Source organism: Rhinolophus ferrumequinum, chromosome 22 (assembly GCF_004115265.2).
Source record: "Rhinolophus ferrumequinum isolate MPI-CBG mRhiFer1 chromosome 22, mRhiFer1_v1.p, whole genome shotgun sequence".
NCBI lineage: Eukaryota > Metazoa > Chordata > Mammalia > Chiroptera > Rhinolophidae > Rhinolophus > Rhinolophus ferrumequinum.
Genome location: NC_046305.1, coordinates 2290876 through 2311233, shown reverse-complemented (window position 1 = coordinate 2311233; position 20358 = coordinate 2290876). Strand labels below are relative to the sequence as shown.

The 20358-nt window shown below is 53.5% G+C and overlaps 4 protein-coding genes across 9 annotated transcripts; 2 read left to right on the top strand and 2 right to left on the bottom strand.

The window, feature by feature from the left end:
- Positions 1–87: 87 nt before the first annotated feature.
- DEDD (death effector domain containing) lies at positions 88–9274 on the top strand. Of its 2 annotated transcripts, XM_033093293.1 has the most exons (6): positions 88–216; positions 1748–1780; positions 6275–6661; positions 6761–6868; positions 7128–7274; positions 7721–9274. In XM_033093293.1, the coding sequence occupies exons 3-6, from the start codon at positions 6337–6339 to the stop codon at positions 8095–8097; spliced, it is 957 nt and encodes a 318-aa protein (XP_032949184.1). In that variant the 5' UTR covers positions 88–216; positions 1748–1780; positions 6275–6336; the 3' UTR covers positions 8098–9274. The 2 variants fall into 2 exon arrangements, with proteins under 2 accessions (XP_032949184.1, XP_032949185.1); XM_033093294.1 differs by lacking the exon at positions 1748–1780 and having other exon boundaries at positions 119–216.
- NIT1 (nitrilase 1) lies at positions 8165–11968 on the bottom strand. Of its 4 annotated transcripts, none has more exons than XM_033093288.1 (7): positions 11802–11968; positions 11259–11351; positions 10730–11011; positions 10534–10637; positions 10219–10352; positions 9950–10075; positions 8165–9675 (listed from the first exon to the last, which is right to left on the bottom strand). In XM_033093288.1, the coding sequence occupies exons 1-7, from the start codon at positions 11816–11818 to the stop codon at positions 9409–9411; spliced, it is 1023 nt and encodes a 340-aa protein (XP_032949179.1). In that variant the 5' UTR covers positions 11819–11968; the 3' UTR covers positions 8165–9408. The 4 variants fall into 4 exon arrangements, with proteins under 4 accessions (XP_032949179.1, XP_032949180.1, XP_032949178.1 ...); XM_033093289.1 differs by lacking the exon at positions 11802–11968 and adding an exon at positions 11558–11588; XM_033093287.1 differs by lacking the exons at positions 11259–11351; positions 11802–11968 and having other exon boundaries at positions 10730–11252.
- PFDN2 (prefoldin subunit 2) lies at positions 11969–18153 on the top strand. Its single transcript, XM_033093295.1, has 4 exons — positions 11969–12109; positions 17041–17129; positions 17238–17361; positions 17853–18153. The coding sequence occupies exons 1-4, from the start codon at positions 12035–12037 to the stop codon at positions 18024–18026; spliced, it is 462 nt and encodes a 153-aa protein (XP_032949186.1). The 5' UTR covers positions 11969–12034; the 3' UTR covers positions 18027–18153.
- Positions 18154–18301: 148 nt separating this feature from the next.
- KLHDC9 (kelch domain containing 9) lies at positions 18302–20282 on the bottom strand. 2 transcript variants are annotated; one of them, XM_033093291.1, is made up of 4 exons: positions 19611–20282; positions 19158–19317; positions 18869–19067; positions 18302–18634 (listed from the first exon to the last, which is right to left on the bottom strand). In XM_033093291.1, the coding sequence occupies exons 1-4, from the start codon at positions 20132–20134 to the stop codon at positions 18468–18470; spliced, it is 1050 nt and encodes a 349-aa protein (XP_032949182.1). In that variant the 5' UTR covers positions 20135–20282; the 3' UTR covers positions 18302–18467. The 2 variants fall into 2 exon arrangements, with proteins under 2 accessions (XP_032949182.1, XP_032949183.1); XM_033093292.1 differs by lacking the exon at positions 18302–18634 and having other exon boundaries at positions 18907–19089; positions 19164–19317; positions 19611–20186.
- Positions 20283–20358: the final 76 nt, after the last annotated feature.

Here is a 20358-nt window from a genome sequence, read left to right as displayed (position 1 = left end):
CGGTCAGGACGCAGCCTGCGCCCGCCACGCCCACCACGCCCGCGCCCGCCACGCCCCCGCCCCTCCCCTCCCCCCGCCCCACGCCCGCGGCGGCGGCGGCGGCGGCGGCGGCGGCAGCAGCGGCGGCGGCGGCAGGAGCCCGGATGCGGCGCCGGGAGACGGCCGGGGGAGCGGCGCGGATGGATCCAACATGGCGGCGCCGAGCCTGAGCCCGGGGTGAGGCGGGGCTGCGGGCCGCACAGGGCCCGAGAGGGAGGCCGGAGGGGGCGGCGGGGCGACGTCCGGCCCGCGGACCGCGGGAGGGGAGATGACGGGACGCCGCCGGGCGGGGGAGGGGCGCGGCCGAGGGGGCGTGCGGGGGCGGCGGGTGGGGCGCGCGGCCGCGGTCCCGCCGGGGGCGACGAGGGGCCCGCGGCGGCCAGCAGTTGGGAGGGGACTGCACTCCCGCGAGGCTGTTGGGACGAGGTGCCCCGGGGAGCGTGGGGCTCGCGCGGTGGGACGGGGTTTGAAAGGGTTAAATTGGGGCGGGAGGGGGAAGGGCCTCCGGGAGAATCGGGTTGGAATGGGAGCGGACGGAGGTGTGGGGACCCGGGAGCGCGTCGGCGTGACGAGGCCGTGCAGAAAGTGAGACTGGGAGGAAAGTTTGAGAGGGAGGGGGGCGGGATGGCGGACGGGACAGTGGGGCTGCGCGGTGACAGGGGCCGGGGTCCGCCCCCCCGTGCGAAGGAGGCGGCGCAGTTAGGCAGCATCAGTTGCAGCCAATTCTCATCGCCGGGCCTGCAGCTTTAATGGGGTGGGACGGGCGGAAGGGAACGGTCATGTGGGCTTGGAGAAGTGGACTTGGGTTTGCTTTCAAAGGCTCCCTCGCTTGCTTCTCCCTTGTTTTTCCTGGGTACGAAGAGAGGGGAAATGGGGAAGCTGCTGTCGCGGGCGTGTGGTGAGAGCAAGGAGTTCTCTGGATCTTGGCAGTGCGAGAACAGGGGTTCGGTCGAGCTGTGCTGGAGCCTGTACGCTCCGGACGCGGCTCTGGAAGTGTGAGAAGCGGGACAGAGACGCAGGAGGGCTCGTCGGCACCCGGGCTCGTCGAACCCGGGCTTTAGCTTCCAGACCCTCCTCCTGCTGTTCAGGTGCTAGGAGGCAGGGGCCAATACTCGGGTGTAGAAAATGCCTCTTCTGAGATGTGGATGCTGCCCCGGTGGCTAGTTTGTCCTCACTGTGTGCTAGGGTTAGGGAGAGGGTGAAGTCAGAATTTGGAGGACGTTGTGGTCTGATAAGTGAAGTGGTTGGTTGATGGAATGTAAGTGCCGCCTTCGGCTGTAATCACTTTCCTCCCAGTTCTCCCGGAAATGAAAATCAATGTTTATATTTTAACAACATAGGTGGGTCTCATAATGAATTGAGGAGTCAGGTGGGAAGGTGTCAGAGGATAGTTGGTTTTCCCACAAGTTGTTGCATTTGGGACCTTTCTTACCATGAGCTGATGAGGCTGGAAATTCTTGGAGTTGGTACTGTTTTGTGAATTGGCTAGTACACTTAAGGAAGCCTGGGGACTTGGGCGGGGTGAGTTCTCTTATTTAGCTTGGTGTAGAGCTTTTCTATCGAAATGGCATTAGGCTTGATTGTGTATTTTTGCAACTATGATCTACTAAATCTTTGGTCCTTTGAGGATTCAAAATAAAGCTTGAAAATTAACTCTTTTTTTTCTCCCTTATTTTTGTTTTGCTGCTGGCTTTGAACCTTACATTAGGAAGAGACCTGGGAAATTAAGTTTTTTGCAGAGGTAAGTCTGGAACTTTTTTTTATTGTTTTCAAACCCGTGAGGGGAAGGGAAATGGCATGAGAAATGTATTGGGGTTGAGCCCAGTAATGGGGTAGGTGCCAGGCAAAAGGAGTCTTCGTTCACCTACCAAACTGAGTGTATAGCATCTGTTGCGGTTGCTGTTTCTGTAGGTAACTGGAGAAAGGTAGGAGGGAAAGGAGAGCAGAAATCAGGTGTCTTGGCGTAAGTCCCCAGCTTTGTTTTGTTATTATCTAGTCTTCTTGGTCAGCTCTGAGAGACACATTTTTTAGCACATGGGACGTTGTACTCGAGCACAGTGTCTACTGAATGTCATCCTCGGAGGGCTGCTGAGGCTCCTCGGAGGGCTGCTTCCATGGGAAGGCCTTTCCTGTAGCTTATGCTGTCCTCAGGGTTCAGGGTTCCTGGAACCTTCCGGTTGAGGAATCTTATTATGTAATTCTGACTACCAGATATTTGGTTACATTTCCCTAGTCTCACCAGCAAGAAAGCTCTTCATGTACATTTAACCATCTTTAAGGTTTTCCATGTTTTTATTTAAAGTTTAAAGACATCACTCTTTTTTAGTTCTTCCACATGATTTTCCTCTCTAAGGGCCTCGGAGAGCGTCAAATACCTCTAGGTCTGTGAAAATACAGATATCATCCATGGTTGGGCTGAGACTAGACTTTGCTGGGAAGTAGAATCTAACAGAACAAGCAATCAAGGAAATCCTGTAGATACATAGAGACTGTCCGTTAGCCCTGGCTGGCTTGGACCTCCCTAAAGAAAACAAACAAACTACAACTTTAGGAAATGCAGCAATTCATCAGAATAAAAGAATTCTTTTTGGGAAACTAGTGGGGGACTCATACACCAGAATCTCAAACAAACTCAAACCAGCCAGTAGGATCAGGACTCGTGTTGGCTGCCGTGTTTGTCTTGGTGACTGGCACTATTTCAGACACCAAGACTCAGAAGGTCTTGCTCATCTTCTGTGCAGAGGGTACGCTCTCCTCACCGTGCTGGAAACTTCATCTAGGAGCTCTGTGTAACTTACACTGGGTTCCCTCACTCCGGTGCCACAGAAAGCTGGGTATCTTTTGGGTTAAGGGGAACCTGGCCATATTCTTTTAATGCTGAAGTTAAATAGATTCTTGGAATCCACATCTGGGTTGCTGAGTGAGTGAAGTCACCGTCCTAGACGGTAATTAAGTGGGGAGGGCTGCCTGATAGCCTGCATGCCAGCCTCCTGCTGTTTCTCCCGAGGACATGGCTTCAGGAGACGCAGGCCTCTTCTCCACTTCACTTCACTGAAGAAGTGGCCTAACCAGGGAGGGTCTGCTACTGCTTTAGTTCTAGAACTTTGGCTGTGAGGGTTAAGTGTGGGATCCTTCTTGTCTGTCTGGCAGAGGATGGCACTGAACTAGGTCAGACTAGACTCCTGGGATGGGGCAGAAGACAGTGTAGCTTGTCCCTGCTCTTCACCTGAATGGGACAGCAGGTGACAGAGCAGCTGAGGTTGGACTGGGATGGAACTCCCAAGTGCTAGTTGGACTCATTAGTTAAATAAGTCTGTGTCTGACTAGCTTGCCTTTTCTTCTGGAACATTGTTTGATGGGTTTGGGTTGGGGACGGAAGGCTTCCTCTCCAGATCTTGGGTGGAAAGTGACATTCTGTTTCTATTCTTTCTGACCCTACGTTCTGCTCCATATGGAGCAGGGTTTCTCACCCTCAGCATCGTTGACATTTTGGGCTGGATAAGTCTTTGTTGTGGGGCCTGTCCTCGTGTTGTAGGGTGTTGAACAACATCCATGACCGGTACTCATGCATGCTGGTAATACTCCAGCCCCCCATGACAATCTAAAACATCTCCCGATGTTGCCGAATGTCCCCTGGGGGGCAAAGGCGCCCCGCTTAAGAACCACTGACCTAGAAGCTCTGAGTTTCTGGCACCTTGAGTGATCTGGCCTGGGGATCTAGGACTTAAAAGTGGCTGTTTTTCTCCTCAACTGTAGGGAGTTAACTCTCAGACGATTGAGGCCTGTTGTAGAGTTGTATCCATTGACAAATAATTAGGACTATAGTGTTTTCCTGTAGTTTGCCTCGTTTTCCAGTGGCCAGTTAATGTGGGGACAATATTTCTTCATTTCCTGGGGCTTATAGGCAGGGCATTTCGAATTAGGGAGTCCTGGAGCCCATGTGCTTTTTCGGGGATCCTTATAATCAGCAGCCGGCCAAAGGGAGCAGGTGGGATGGGGAACAGGGAGATGCTCCGGCTGTGAGGGGCTCGGGTCCCCAGGCTGCCTATCCTGAGCAGGAAGTTGTTCTCCTTCAGCCCCTCCCTTTATACCCAGGGGCTGTGGTGTGAAGTGAGAGGACCAGGTGAGGAAATCCAGTGTGTAGCTGAATAGCTCTTTTCCCAGCTGTTCCCCATGCTTCAGGGGGGTGGGGACATCTGGCCTGTCATAACTAGAAGTGGGCTGTATTTCTGATCCACGTAGTAGAACCCATGGTATGGGACTAAGTGATTCCAGGGTGGGCCGCCCCTTCTCTTAAGGATGTGAGTCTCCATGCTTCCATTTTACGGTTACTGAGGAAGAGGGGACCAGGTCCTACTTGCTCCTCAGTTTCCTGAGACACCCCACCCCTCTGCTCCCGCCAGCTTGGCTCTTCTGAAGTAGCTCATTTTATTCTCGTTAACCCAGACCCAGTTGCTCGGTATAAGAAAGGGACAGACAGCCCCTTGTTCTTGAGTAGGGTGCGGTAGCAGGGCAGCCCTGCAGTGTGGGGAGGCCACAGCCAGAGCACAGCATGGTCTCTGAGTTGCGTGTGTCTGGTTTTAATGAGGTCCTCTTCCTCTTGGACTCCCGTGAGTTTGTCTCCTCATTGGTATTGCTGTGATGACCTCTCTGACATGGAGGTCAGTGTATGCGAGGCTAGGCCACTGCTAGGCACTGGGAATCTAAAGGCAGATGTAGTTTAGTCCCTCTAACGAGTTGCTTAAGATCTAATGGGACAATCAACGCACAAATAATTTTTGTACACGTTGATAAATGGCTTCAAGGAAACAGGACTGTCCATGGGAGCACAGAGGAGGGCTACTTAGCCACGTGGTGTAGAGAAGGAACTCGAAGGTGGCATCTGAGCTGACTCTCACAGGGGCAGTACGTGCTGCCCATCTGAAAGACGGTGGGGATGGGGGCATTCAGGCAAAGGGAGTGGCCTAAAGGGACAGAATGAATGGAGTGATGTATGTGCACTGTAAACAGTCACCTTAGAGAATGAGGTGGGTAGAAATTGGAAAGGTGGGCAGGTTTGGTGTGTTGTGTAAGGAGCTGGGAGTGTTACAGGTCAGGAGGGGCTGTAGACAGGTCTTTAGCAGAAAAGTGATGGTCAGGCATGCACTGTAGATAGCAGTTTAGCTGGGTGTGGGGAGGGGTTTGGGCGATACAGGCTGGAGGGAAAGTGCCCTTAAGGCGGCCGCTGCAGAAGCCCTGGTGAGAGCTCCCTGGGACCTGAGCCAGGGCGGTGGCAGTGGCAAGGTGAGGCCGATTTGGGAAATACTCAGAAGCAGCGTCAACAGGGATTTATAGGTGATTGGGTGGCTGGAGGTTGTGCTCAGAGTGGAGCAGTACTGGCGTGTGCTCTTGGGGGGCAGTGAGTATGATTGACTGGAGCGGACGTGAACGTTGTTGGACCTGAGGATGGGTCCTGGGCTGGGTCATTCACAGGATGAGGGAGGGGCTTTCTGAATCAAATGCCCGCTGATAGGAGCGTAGGGCTGTGACTGGTAAATGACAGCCATGAGGAAAGGCAGGAGGTAACATGTCCAAGTGGCACCTCCTGCCACTCAGCACGGGCATGGCAGGTGTGTGGGTGTGAGCCCACCACGGTTTTGGGTGAGTACTGATTGACCTCCTGGACTTGGTTGGCTGGTAGGAAACCTAAGGATAGGTTCTGGAGGGACAAGTCTGGGCTGCAGAGGTCCGGGATGCTTCTCTCTGAAATCTCTTTCATGACGATGTACATAAGGTTTACAAAGTGGTTTACATGTCTTTTCTAAGTGGATTCTTAAAGAGAATGAGGAGTGGTTTCTTCAATCCGTGTTTTGTAGACAGGGGCATTGAGACTTTGAAGTTAAGTGACTTGTTTAAGGTGACACAGCTAACAGCTTAATGATGCAGACAGAATCGAACCGTTCTCGCCCTAAAGATTTTCAGTTTCCCTGCCGTTCGTCCCTAAGTTCATCTGTTACTGCTTCCACAATGGAGTTGGAGTGAATTCTCTTCTTCTCCTCAATTTTGCCTACATTTAAGAGGTGAACTGGAGGTGGGGAGGGAACAAGGAACCAAAAGCAGTATTTTGGTGGCAGTAGGGCCAATCATGGTAACACCTATGAGCAACTCCTGCTGGAAACGCAGCACTGAAACTGCCCCTGAGTCTCCCTTAGGAGAAGTCACTGTTTCTCCACAATGGTTTTTCCCTGCCCTGCAGTGTAGCGGGGGCCCCAGCGGCAGAGCGGGACCCCTGGGAGGCGCTGCGCCCCTGAGCCCAGCATGGCGGGCCTGAAGCGGCGTGCGAGCCAGGTGTGGCCGGAGGAGCGTGGCGCGCTGGAGCACGGGCTCTACAGCCTGCACCGCATGTTCGACGTCGTGGGCACCCATCTGACACACAGAGACGTGCGCGTGCTCTCCTTCCTGTTCGTTGATGTCATCGACGACCACGAGCGGGGCCTCATCCGGAACGGACGTGACTTCCTGCTGGCACTGGAGCGCCAGGGCCGTTGCGATGAGAGTAACTTCCGCCAGGTGCTACAGCTGCTGCGCGTCATCACTCGCCATGACCTGCTGCCCTACGTCACGCTCAAGCGGAGGCGGGCTGGTGAGGGCGCCCGGGGCTGGGGGCTTAGGGGCAGGGGAGGCCCCGCGGGAGGGCTGCACCAGAAGTGGGGTGTCTTCCTGAATGACCCCTCCCCCACAGTGTGCCCCGACCTCGTGGACAAGTATCTGGAGGAGACATCGATTCGCTATGTGACCCCCAGAGCCCTCAGCGACCCAGAACCGAGGCCCACCCAACCCCCTAAAACAGGTGAGAGGATATGAAGTCCCCTCATTGCTGTGATCCCATCCTAGCCCCAGTTCTGCCGGCTTAAGTGAAAGGACACTGTCCCCTCACGTAGCCCTATAAGCCAGGTGAGGCACTGTTGCGTCACCTTGGCCCTTTGTCCCCAGGTGTCCACGACCTGGGGGTCACATCGTGGCTACTGTGTTCCGTGCTCAGTGTGATTCCCCCCTCGTTGCGTGGCAGGTGTTTGACTTTGTCCTCTCCCCTCTAACCCTTTGGTCAGTGCCTCCCCACTATCCTGTGGTGTGCTGCCCCACTCCGGGCCCTCAGATGTGTAGCAAGAGGCCAGCTCGAGGGAGAGCCACACTCGGGAGCCAGCGAAAACGCCGGAAGTCAGTGACAGCAGATCCCAAGGAAAAGCAGACATGTGGTGAGGAAGTGGGGGCTGCAGAGGGCACGAGGACTGCGGACCCTGGGCATTTGGGCTCGCGTGGTGGCTGCACAGCGAGGCTGGGGTGTCTCGGGCTCCTCCCCCTCTGTGGCAGGGTGCATTTCAGCTCTTTTTAGTTGATACTAAATCAAAGTGGTGCCATTGTGACATCCACATTGTACGGTGCCAGGTCATGACAAGGTAGTGAGGTGACTAGGAAAAGGCCTGTTAGAAGAAGGGGCCGCTTGTGAATGATGGGGAATCTGGCCTTGGCCTGGCCCACTTGATCCAACCTCCTGCGTTAGGGCCAGGGTCTCTCAGGCCCTGGGAAGGAACGAGTCCTAGGGGCGAGGTAGGGAGTGTCATGTGTTGCCCACCCTGTTCTGCCAGCCTTTCTCGCACAGCCACCCCTGACCGCAGCCTCTTGTGCACGTCTTCCTCCCCAGACATCAGACTGCGGGTCCGGGCGGAGTACTGCCAGCACGAGACCGCGCTGCAAGGCAACGTCTTCTCAAACAGGCAGGACCCGCTCGAGCGCCAGTTTGAGCGCTTCAACCAGGCCAACACCATCCTCAAGTCCCGGGACCTGGGCTCCATCATCTGCGACATCAAGTTCTCCGAGCTCACCTACCTCGACGCATTCTGGCGCGACTACATCAACGGCTCGTTACTGGAGGCGCTCAAAGGTGTCTTCATCACAGACTCCCTGAAGCAGGCCGTGGGCCACGAAGCTATCAAGCTGCTGGTGAACGTGGACGAGGAGGACTATGAGTTGGGTCGACAGAAGCTCCTGACGAACTTGATGCTCCAGGCCTTGCCCTGACCTCCTTGGGGCTGCCCCGCCACTCACGTCTGGAGCGCACACTGTTCTGTTCTGGGGTTTGTTCTTACCCTGCCAACCAGTCACAGCCCTGCCTTTTTTTTTTTTTTTTTTTTTAAGGAAAAGACAAAGAACTATGGAAGCGGTGTCCCCACCCCTCCCTGCAGCCATGTGCCTGGGCTTCCTGTTTGTCCCCCTTCCCACTTACCCCATGTGTCTACAGCCACCTTGCCACTGAGCCAGAAGACAGATGTGCAGGGACAAGCAAAGGCTGTAGCGCAGTCTCCGTTAAGGGACTGAAGTGAACACTGCGTCTGCGTGCGTGCGTGGGGGTCAGCAGTGCTACTGGCTTCATGAGGGCTCTTAAATCCTGTCTGAAAAACCAAAGGGCTGTGAGTAAGGGAGCTGTGTGGAAGGTGGGACTCGGAAGTGGGTTTTGGAAATTAATCACCACCCTCTCCCAAATTACAGAATTTTTTAAAAACAAGCTGTGGCCCTTCCCACTGTCTCCTGGCCTCTGGTGCTGCTCCTCTGCCTCATTCCCTCCACACCATGGCCGAGACCTCTGCCTGGTGTGGCTCCTCCTTTGTCCCCTTTGTTAAACCCTCAGGGGAGAGTAGGTAAGAGGAATAGGTCAGTCTGGTCGCCCCTCCCCACTGACTGCGGTGTGTCTGTGCACACATGCACGGGTGGGCGGGGCGAGGCTGCTGATGAAAATAGACTCCCCCTGAAAAGGGGAAGGGGGAGTGTGAGCCTTCCTTCCATGTTCAAGTGAAAATAAATGATGGACCCTGCAGCCCTTTTCCCCTTTGCATCCTTCTGGCTTGGGCACAGGGCACAGTAGGTGAAAGTGAAGGAATTTAGTATCAGCTCCCTTTTTTGTCCACCCCCGCCCCCACTCCCACTCCTGGGCTTGGGAGCATGGGGCCAGGCCATGCACTGAGTGTCGCACTTTTATGTAGGTAGGGAGGCCTGTGGCGTGAGCCAGGAGGCCTGGATGGCTCCTAGTCTGCTGGTCCAGCACCACCTCCCATTTCAGCTCCCGAAGGAGATGTCCACACACAGACTTTATGATTATTATATTTTTTTTCAATGCCAGTGCTGCTCAGCCCTCAGCATAATTTCAGTTCTCTTGAAATAAACAGTGACTATATAAAATTCCACCTTTCTGAAACTGAAATCTGAGCTCAGGTGAGTTTCTTCTTTGCCAAGAAGCTGAGCCTCCAAGTGAGGGGAGCTGCGCCTGGGTCCTGCCCATAAGTTACAGCAACCCCGGCTCACAATGGGGGTCTCAGCGCCCCAAAGTGAGAAGTCTCAAGACAGTGGGCCACCCAGACTGCCGTAGAGATCAGGCCTGCGGTGCTGGAACACAGGCAGGTGTTGGCGCAACTCGCGTAGATAACGGAGGTCGATTCGGGCCAGGCAGAGGCCTGGTCCCTCAGAGCAGCGGGCCACCACGGTTCCCCAGGGGTCCACCACCATGCTGTGCCCGTAACTTGCTCTCTTCTCATGGTGGCGTCCACACTGTGCTGCTGCCACTACGTAGCACTGAGCTTCAATGGCACGGGCCCGCAGTAACACCTGGGGGTGGGGATGTGTTTCACTGACGCACACACGTAGCAGCTAGTGGGGAACTGACAGGCAATGGACACTGCAGGCCAGTCTACCCACTGTGACCATTCTGGTAACTGCCTAGGAAAGATTTACGATGTTAACTGTTCTTTAACATATGAGAGGCAACAATCTGGAAAATGAATTTTCTCACTAGTTGGGAAGGGAGAGAAAGTCTGTCAACTGGCAGGGCCGAGGGAAGACAGGTTGAGAGAAGGTGTGTTTTGAAGAGGTGTCCTCTTACCTCCCAGTGGGCTGGGCCTGTTACGGATCCAAAAGCCGAGGGGTAGGTAAGTATTTCTGCTCCAGCCTGAGCCAATGCCAGAGACAGTTCAGGGAACCGCATGTCATAGCAGATAGCAAGACCAATCTGGAAGGAAAACCAGCCTGCTTGGTTAGCCCCCATCCCGTCTGTCACAACACTGCTACCCTACTCCTTAGGGCTGCTGCTCCTCTACTACATGCCAGTGTCCCTGTTCCCCTCCCTCTCGTCCTACTATATGCCAGTCCCACCTTGCCTGCTGGTGTGCTGACGGGGGACTTGAGACTGGGCCCAGGCATGGTAGAGCTGCTTTCATGCATAGGCCCCTGCCCCGGAATCTCTACGTCACACAGATGCGTCTTCCTGTAAGTGGCCACTACCGACCCTGGAGTAAAAGAGAGGAGGAAACCTGGGGCTGGTTCTCTAGAAGCCCAGCTTTTAGTTCCTCTCATCCCAAGGTGATAGTTCATAGGCCAGGAACAGAAGTACGGATACTCCTGTTGAGAATTCTGGAGAATTGTTTAGAAAAGCCTGGGAAGAGGCAGACTAGAGTTATGACATCTCACCCTCGCTGTCCAGAAGCACATGACAGTTGTAGATTTTCTGAGTCTGCTCCCAGTCTTGGCCACGCTCGTGAAAGCCACCCAAGGACAGCCAGAGTCCACATTCCCTGGGGGAAGGGGACACTGACACTTCTCATATCTGGCAATCCAGAGACATTAACCAACAAAGAAACTCCCTCCCTCCCCCTTTCCCTGGTACCTGGCCAGCTGCGTATATTCTCCCAAAAGGCTCCCACCCAGTGGCTCAGACAGGTACAGAGTCTCTGCAGGGTCGCGTGCAATGAAGTCAAATGCCTCAGGCAGGAAAGCCAGGCAAGCGCCCAGTCGGGCGGCCTCTCGAACGAGCTCAGCACACGCTTTAAAGTTGTGCTGCTTGTCTGGTGTGGACGTTACCTGGCACACAGCCACCAGGGGTAGTGCCCCGGAGGAGGAGGAGGAGGAGGAGGAGGAGGAGGATGGGGAGTGAGCCATGGCTCTGGCCCTGCGGAGAGCGCAGGCAGGACTCAGATTTCCCAGCATGGGGAAACCCAAGTTGAACGGCAAGGGGCTCAAATGGGGAGGCAAGAAAGCTGGACACCCCTTTGACGCTGCTGTACAAGGAACAATGGCCCACCGATCAAATGTTCTGTGGATGGCTCGTACCCCACTGTCTCCCGCCATCCATTCATCCAACAGACATTTGAGCACCTACTACGTGCCAGGCACTGAAGATACGACAAACACGTTACCTGGGCTGAGCACAGAGTACTGAGAGTCGAGGTATCCGGAGTCCAGGGCACAGAAGGGACAGGAGCTGATGAGGCCTTACGATGAAGCCCTGCCTGAGGAGAGTGAGAAATAAGGACACCTACCCCTCCCTCAAGCCGTGAATTTCTAGGCTTCTCTGACTTCTCTCTTCATACTGTGCCGCTGAATCAGGGCCCTGCCTGTCAACACCCCCCTCCGCGCCCAAGTCTTGAAGACGCTCTTTGTTACAGGTAATTATGGGCCACGGGAAGAGATCACAAGATGGGAAGAAGGACGAAACCTCGACTTCGCGATCTCGCGTTAAACGGAAGCCCTCGTCCTCTGCCCGACGTCTCAGCAGTCCAAGGCCTCTCCCAGAGACTTCCTTGGTGCTCCCCGCCTCTCCTTTGACAGTGCACCTCCCGCACACCCCAGTCTGACGGCAGGTTCACCCTCCCTGGTTCCCAGCACCCGCGGTGGACGGGGGCGCTGGCACGCGGGCCCCAGCCCGCGCCCCCACTCTCCCGTTAACCCGTCCTCCCTGCCCTCGCAGCGCGGGCATTTCGGCTGCACAGGTCAGAGCACCGCGGGCGGCATTCACCGCGGCCGGCGGGACGCGGAGGAGGCCCTCCAGGAAGACACGGCCAGAACCACTCGCAGGGTCCTAACCCGAGAGCGGCCTGGAGGCGGCGGCGCAGGGGCGAGCGGGCGGAAACCCCGCGGGCGGAAGTGACGCACGGGTCTGCTCTGCGCGCCGGAAGCCCCTCGGGCGGCGAAGATGGCGGAGAGCAGCGGTCGCGCGGGCAAGAGCAGCGGGAGCGGCGCGGGGAAGGGGGCGGTGTCGGCGGAGCAGGTGAGGAGCGGAGAAGGCGGAGGAGGGCAGCCGGGCAGGGCCCGGAGGCGACGCGAGAGGAGGGCAGCCTGTGGCTGCTGCGGGCCTCACTCCAGTCCCGCGCTCGGTGCCGCTCACAGAGGGGAGGGTCGTGGGAGAAGGCAGCCGAGCCCTGCGGGAGAGTGGGCGCGTTGGAAGCTGAAAGCCGCGCCGCCGTGGGGTGTTGGGTGAGCCCCCTGGAAGCGAGAGCCGTCAGATGCAGGGCCTGGGAAGATGCACAGGTCTGGCGGGACGTGGGTCGTCACGTCCCCCTCTTTTCCGCACCCTCAGACGGGATGTAGCTGGGCCGGGCCGCTCGTAGCGAATCCCAGGGGGTTCGTCCTCGGGCTGGTTGTGTAGTGTTACCCGACCCTGAAACCAAGTTGACAGTTGCAGTCACTGCAGAGCCACGTGACGCACATAGCCGAACACTCATACTGTTTTGAGTCGGGAGTCATTATTAGGTTGAATTTCTTTAGAGGCCAGAAACCCTCTTCTAATCCGAGTTTGCATTCCCCCTAGTGCCCAGCATCGGGCAGCGTTTTATAAATTAATCAGAACGCCTTTTGTGGTTTGGGAAGCATGTTTTGCTAATAGTGGGGCTACTGTTTAATAGAGATGAGAAGAAATCTACACAAGAGAAAGGAAAACATAGCTAAACAGTAGCTCTTTTAATTACAGATTCCTTCAGTAGTTATTCGTTGAACAATTACTCAGGCAAATGTATCAGCGTAAAGACGTCTTTTTTCAAACTGTCCCTTGCCATCGAAGAGTTCTAGTCTGCTTGGGGAAAATACTCGTAAGATAACACGAAATGTTAATATAAGGCAGACGGTAAGTGTCCGAAGAGAGCTATAAAGTGCTGTGGGATTTTGAGGAGGGAGGAAGACATAGCCTCAGATTTAGTTGGGGAAAAGGGAAGGGAGAGGGAACCTGATACTTTTTGAGGGTCTGCTATGTGCCAGATACTCTGCTGGGTCCAGGGAAACAGACGAATGAAATAGACCTTGTTTTCAAGGTAGCTTGACTCCTTTGAGAAAAGACAAACCAAACAATAAGGTTTGCAGTGTTCCACACAGGCCCTTATTTAGGGCAGCTAGAGGAGGGACCCCAACTAAGCAGGAGGTTATGGGATTGGGGGTGGTGGCAGAAAGGGAAGCTGTGGTATAGCAGGGTGGCTAAGACTAAGATAAGAAATGCACCGGGGTCGGACAGACATGTGTTTGACCATTTCTACCATAGAGGATGACCTCCCAAGAGTTACTTCTTCGGCCTTTCCTGCCCTGTAGAAAACCTAATGGTACCTACCTCTTCATTGAATACTGGTTATTAAGCAAGACAATGCATGCACAGTGTTTTGCACCGTGACTGGAATATAGTATGGGCTTAATAAGTGCTAATTATTTTGTTTTCTAGAAGAGATAATCCTTCAGCTCCATTCTAAAGGATGAGAGAAGTGAGTCAAGCAAAGAGGAAGTGGAGGATTTTCTAGGTAGAGGGAACAATGTGTTTAAAAGCACTAAGATATGAAACTGCCTGACATGTTTGGGATGCAGGTGAACTTAAAGTTCGAAATGGTCTGCAAGACTTGAATGTGCAGAAAATAGGGTGAAAAGAGAATCTAGGATGTTTCTCAGGCTTTTGTCTTTGATGAATGGTGGTGCCACAGGGAGTATAGGAAGATGGACAAGTTTGGGGGGAGGGAATAAGTTTATTGTAGGATTTGAGTTTGGGTTTCTTGTGGGACATCCAGGTAGAGACATTTATTAAGTGGTTCGACTTATGAATCTTGACTTCCAGAAAGAAATCTGACTTGGAGCTCTAAGGTAGAGAATTGTGGCTTTCTGGATAGTAGACAGAGCCACGGTTGTGGATGAAATCATCTAGGGTTTGTACAGACAGTGAAAAAAGAAGCAGAATGGGGTGGAACCAACATGTAAGGGTGGTGGAGAAAGAAGCCCTCAGAAGACACTGAGGAGTGTGATCATTGAGTTCTGAGACTGTTCTTGCTTAACACTCTGGCTTTTGTTTGTGTTCCAGAGAGAACGCTGGGTAAAAAGCATAAGATTTATCATTGCTGCAAATAGGAGCCACATATGTCACTTATAAACAAGATGGAAGCAAGTAACTGATTGTGCGAGGCACTTTACTGGTTTTTCTCTTCTGTTACTTAATTACTGCCATTGAAGTAGGCTGTATTGTCTTCCCTTATAGATAAGGACAGTTGAGCTTCAGAGGCTTTAGTTCACTCACCCAGAGTCAGTAACTGGAAGAGCAGGGCTTTTAATTGAGGGACTTGAGAATCAGACAGACCTACTTTTTTCACTTATACAATGATCAGACCAGAAGAACGTGAACTGAGCCTGAAGGAGTGGATAGTTTTGAACAGGGGTAGTGGAAACAGGAAGAAGGGGAGAACACAGAGCATAGATTGATGCGAAGGGCAGTGACCGGTTGTTTTAATGAAGTCATGAGGTATAAGTCAGAAAGATGTGATCTTCCAAGTAAGTTGGATGTTTGCACGACAAAGAATTCTGGAGTTGTTGATGGAAGCAGGGAGGGAGTGATAGAAGGGTATGTGTTCCACTATTGAGTTTTTTTCCTATTACATAAAATAATACACGTTCATTGAGAAGATTGTAGAATACACAGGGAAAAGTACAAAGTAAGAAATAAATTACCATGACCTTGCAATCGAGAGAGAACCATTCTTACTGTCTAGGAGCATATTCTCTGAGAGATTTCCCCTCCTTGTGTGTGTGTGTGTGTGTTTGTGTGTGCGCGTGTGTGTGTGGATAAAAAGGGAGGACGTGTGTATTTTACATATTTTATAACATTGTCATTCTACAATATATACTGTTCTATAAAAGTTGTATTATATAATATATACTGTTTTGTAATCTGCTCTTTAAGCTTAATAATACATCATGAACATTTTTCTATGTCATCTAAGTGTTAGGAAAATGAAACCAGCAGCAGTGTGTAGGATGGATTTGGAGAGTCCAAAAATAGGGAGATAATTTAAAAGACTTGTACTAGTTCAGACAAGAGGTAATAAAGGCTTGAATTAGGGTGATGTCGTTGAGCCGAAGAAAAACTGCTGAGGTGGGTGCAATAAATTTGGCAGTTGATGAGATACGGATGTGTTCAAAGATGGAACCGGGGTTTCCTACCTGGAGGGCTAGAGTGCTGTCGTTAGCAAAAATAGGGGAGACAAGGAGAGGAACAGTTTAAAACAGGGTGAAAGGTGATCAGCTCAGCTTTAAACGACCTGAGTCTGAGGTGTTCCTAAGACATTGAGGTGGAGAGGTTCTGTGATAATAGCAGCACTGTTTAATGACAACCTGTCAGATGCTGGCTATTGTCCTAAATCCCTGATGTAATCAGTTACTCCCCACAACATCCTATGAGACAGATGATGTTTCTGTTTTTCTAGAGAAAAAACTTAGATTCAAAAAAGAAATAACTTGCTCATGGTCAGACTTGAGCCATTTTGTCTGACCCAAGGCTCCTTCCTCTAACTTGGGAATGTGGGTCTAGAATTTCTGAGAAGGTCTAGCTTGGTTGTCAATTAGAATGAGGGCGATTGTTGAAATCATAGAAGTAGCTAAGAATGCCAACTGAAATCATATAGGTAATAAAGGGAGGGGTACTTGGAACAGAGTCTTAGACCCTGTCTCCCTTGTAGGGGTGAGAGGAAGAACTTACAGAACAGAGAACGAGTGAGTGTTGGGAGAGGTAGGAGAACCAGAGAACGAAGGGTCCTGGAAACTAAGAGCTGAGAGCCTACGTTCTGTCAGACACTTGACTGTCACTTCAGTGTAGCTCTCACTGTTGCCTGTGGCAGTGGCTCTCAGCCTGCTGTGATTTTTGCGCCGAGGAGACACTTGACCTGGAGAGGGCCTGGGTTGTCACAAGTAGGAGTTGCTACTGGCTTTTAGTGGCACATTGCTAAACGTCCTGCAGTGCAATGGACAGCCCCCCAGAACAAAGAATTATCCCGCCCAAAATATCAGTAGTTCTGATGTTGAGAGACTCTGCCCTGTGGTGTATTAGCTCCGTTTTTGTAAGTGAGTAAACCAAAAGAAGTTAAGTAACTCGGTCACATAGCAAGTAAATAGCCAAACTAGAATTTGAACCCAGGTCAGATTAAAACATTTGGAGTCTTTCCATCATACTATGTTGCTACTTAAAGGAAAAGGTTTCAAGCAGCAGATTGAAGATTGAGAAAAGGTCGTTGGATTATGCAATTATGTAGGAGGCCATTCACGATCTTTGAGAGGACAATTTAGTAAGTACTAATAGTTTATAACTAGTAAACACATAAAGCAATTAGAATGCATCTTACAGTGTGTGGGGAGTGCATGGGAAGTGAGGAAGTGGAGGCTGTGAGTACAGACTAGTCCTAAAAACTTTGATGACGACAGGGAGGAGAACCATTATTTGATGGAGTAGTGAAGTCAAAGAAGTTTTCTTCGGTCGAGTGGAGTATTTTTGTCAGAGAAGAGGGCACTAAACTGGAAAGATAATTAGTGGAGCGATACCCTAGAAAATCCTTTTCCAGATGCATCCGATCGTAATTCTCCTCTTCCATTGATCCCAGTAAGAGTAAACAGGAGTTGCTCGTTACAAAGCTTTTCCTGATGCCCCCCTTTCCTTGCAAGTCCAGGAGCTGTCCACCTACCCACATTACAAATGGCTCTTCCTCCACCATAAACTGCAAGAGGGACCTGCATGCATCTCCCACTCGGGGGGCTCTGCGAGTGTCGGGTGAATGGAAAGCCAGGCAGACTGAAGTCAGACGTGCCAGGTTGTCCTCGTCCTTTCCCAAGGCATCTGTGTGCTACTGCAGCTTTGCCAAGCCTGCCATTTCCCGTCTCCTCTCTCACTTCTCGTCTTTCTCTCCTTCTTAGGTAATTGCTGGCTTCAACCGCCTTCGGCAGGAACAGCGGGGCCTGGCATCCAAGGCAGCTGAGCTGGAGATGGAGTTGAATGAGCACAGGTCAGGGAGCCGGGAGACGTGAACAAGAGGACAGTTGGGAGGCCACTTTGTAGGGAGGGTGGCAGTACAGTGGACCTGGGTCTCAGGCCCTGCCTTGTCCCCACGCAGCCTCGTGATCGACACGCTGAAGGAGGTGGGCGAGACCCGCCGGTGCTACCGCATGGTGGGAGGTGTGCTGGTGGAGCGGACTGTGAAGGAGGTGCTGCCGGCCTTGGAGAACAACAAGGAGCAGGTGAGCAGGAGGGGGGCTCAGGTTGTAGCGGTTGCCGAGGAGCCGTGCTCCTCACGCTGTTCTGCGTCCAGCTCCTGGACGCGAGGGCCACTGGCTGTGTGCCACTTTTTCCCAGTCGCTGACCTGGCTGGTGTGGGGGGGGGTGGGTGGGGAGGGGGTTCGACTAGAGTTCCTCACAGTGGAGTCCGTGGATACCTGCATCCAGATCACCTGGGGGACTGATGTAAAACGCAGCTTCCAAGGCCCTCTCCTGATTCAGAACCTTTGCATATGGGGTCCATGAAGTGGCATTTTTAAAATAAGCAGCCTGGGTGATTCTTATGTGCCCTCACGTTTATGAACCATTGTGTTTGAGAAAAGAAAACTTTTGGCTTCTGGGTCTACTCTTACTTCCAGGTTAAAGGTGAAGTTAGAGGTGTCAACCGTAGTCCTTACGCGGTGGGGGAGGGAGTCCTGGAGTTCTTACGGAATCGCTGTCGCTTGTCCTCTAGATACAGAAGATCATTGAGACACTGACACAGCAGCTTCAGGCAAAGGGAAAAGAACTAAATGAATTTCGGGAAAAGCACAACATTCGTCTCATGGGGGAAGAGGAGAAGCCGGCCAAGGACAGCTCAGAAGGGGCTGGGGCTAAGGCCAGCTCGGCTGGAGTGTTGGTCTCCTAGGACCGAGGCTGTGGCATCTTTTCTACCCTGACTCCTACATCTTCTAATTTGTCTTTATTGTTATTATTATTTTCTCTGCTATTGTAATATTTTTTTTGTTAATTAAATGTTTTGGTCAGAATGCTTAGCTCTAGCCTGATGCTTTCTCCCACAGTTAGGGCTGGAATTTGCATGGGGACAGGGAAAAGCCTATGATTTGTGGCTTTTGATCCCATCAGGTTAATGGCTCACAGTATCAGAGGAGGTCCCTTATTTGATCCTTTCCCTTGCAAATAAAGATGTGTCTACTTATTTACTGCCCTCACCCAAAAGATTCAGAGACCAATGTTGACTTTCACGTTGAAGTTTAATAAGCATTTGACACGAGGCAGGTAACTCTGGTGATAATGCTTTATGAGTTTAGGACAAAACAAGCTTGGCGGTGTGTCTTGGTACCATTCATTAGATAAAGAGGTCCAGGATGCAAGCCTGTGGACTAGCTGTCCTGCCATCCTCACCAAAACCTCCAACCAGGTAAAGCTGATCATTCCAGAGGCAGGTCCGATGGCCTGTGCGTTTCAGCTCACGGTCTGCACAGGCAAAGTGGAACCACAGGGGAGGAGACTTGCCTGTTGGGTAAGGCAGAGGGTGGGTTTTGGCACCCATGGGGCTCCAAGACCAAAGGCTTGCCCCTTTTTTCTCCTCACTTGATTGGCAGGCCTCTTCAAAATTCAGTATTCTGTGTATTCCTTTAACTTGCCAACTAGTTCTCCTTGCCCCACCACTTTACCCTCTTTCTTTCTCTGGTTCCAGGTTCTCCCATCTTCCCACCGTCCCGTCCTCAACCATTAGCTGTCTCTCACGGGCATCGTAGATGTAGAGGTCATTGCAGATGGTGTCTCTAGCTCTGGTCAGAGTCTCTCCACCAAATAGCACAGCAAAGGGCCCCACCACAGAACACGAGTGATGCCGTAGTCCTGCGGGCCCCTGCCGGGACCCTTGCCCACTGCTCACAAGCTTTGCAAGCTGTTGCGTCAAACGGGGGGCAGCAGGTGGTTCCTCCTTGGGGGAGAAAGGAGGGACTGTCCGGAGGATTGGGGCCGAGTTGTAGCCCCTTCCACCCGAAGCAAGGTGTGAGTAGGTAATAAGTACCGTGATCTGCCCAGGACTCCAGCGCCCCGCTACTTCTGGTTCCGCTGACTTGCACCCACCAAAGAGCAGCAGCTGGTGACCTGGGCGGTGCCCAGGAGCTGGAAGCAGGGCAGCACAGTGCCCTGAGCGTGAGGCTGTGTGGCAGCCTTCTTCCTTATAGCTGTGGGGGAGCAGAAACTCGGGCCTGAGTTGGGTTTTCTGGGGAATCGAAGTGCTGTACTGCCCTTTCCCCTGTTCCACGCTCTGATAAGGATACAAGAGGAGGCATGGGACGGTGAGGTAGGTCGGATGAGGGGGTGGGGGGGTTGGGCCAGCGTAGACATGGTGCCATCTTCCCAGGATAGAGACTGTCAGGGTGAGGATGGGATAAACTGCCAACGGTATTGGTTAGCCTTGGCTTTTCCAGAGTGTAGATAAAGGGAGGGTGAAAGGTTTGGGGCAGGGTTACCATACCAATAAGTGCGGGCGCCGGGGTCCAGCCTTAAGGTGTAGATGCTTCCATAGCGACGCTGAGTGCGGGTCCCGCCCTCCCGGCCTGCCACCCGCAGCTCTCGGTCAGAGAGGCGGGTGCAGGTGTGACTACTGAGGCCGGCGGGGAGGCAGCTGTCGGGGGCCGCGGTCCACGCCTCCCACTCTCCGCGCTCTGTGTCCAGGGCGGCCACCGTGGCCAGGCGGCGCGACCCGTCCCAGCCGCCCACGGTGCAGATCCAGCGCCCGCCCAGCGGCGCCGCGTCGTGGTGGCTGCGCCTCGGGCCGCTCCGTGCCCCCACCCGGACGGCCTGGCCCCCCGCCGGGTCCAAGACGACAGTGTCGCCGCTGGGCTCTCTCGCCCCTCCGGCCAGGAGGCCCCCCACCAGATAGAGCCGACCCCGCAGTTCCGTGCACGAGTGGAAGGCCCGCGCCAGAAGCGCGTCCCGGGCCACCGGCCGCCAGGTCCAGCGCGAGCCCCCTGCCCCGCTCGGAGGCGCCACCGCCATGGCCCGGGCTGCGGGCTGCGGGCTGCGGGCCCCGGAGGGGAGCCCTAGATGGGGGCTTCGGGGAGCCCTAGATGGGGGCTTCCCGGAGCCCGCAGCGTCACGCCTCGAGCCCCGCTCTCTCCCTCCGCCGTCGCCCAGCAACCACCGCCGCGGCCGCAGCGCGATCGCCGCCGCAAACCGAAGGTCGCAAAGCGCCGGTTACCGTGGCGACAGGAGCAGTGCAA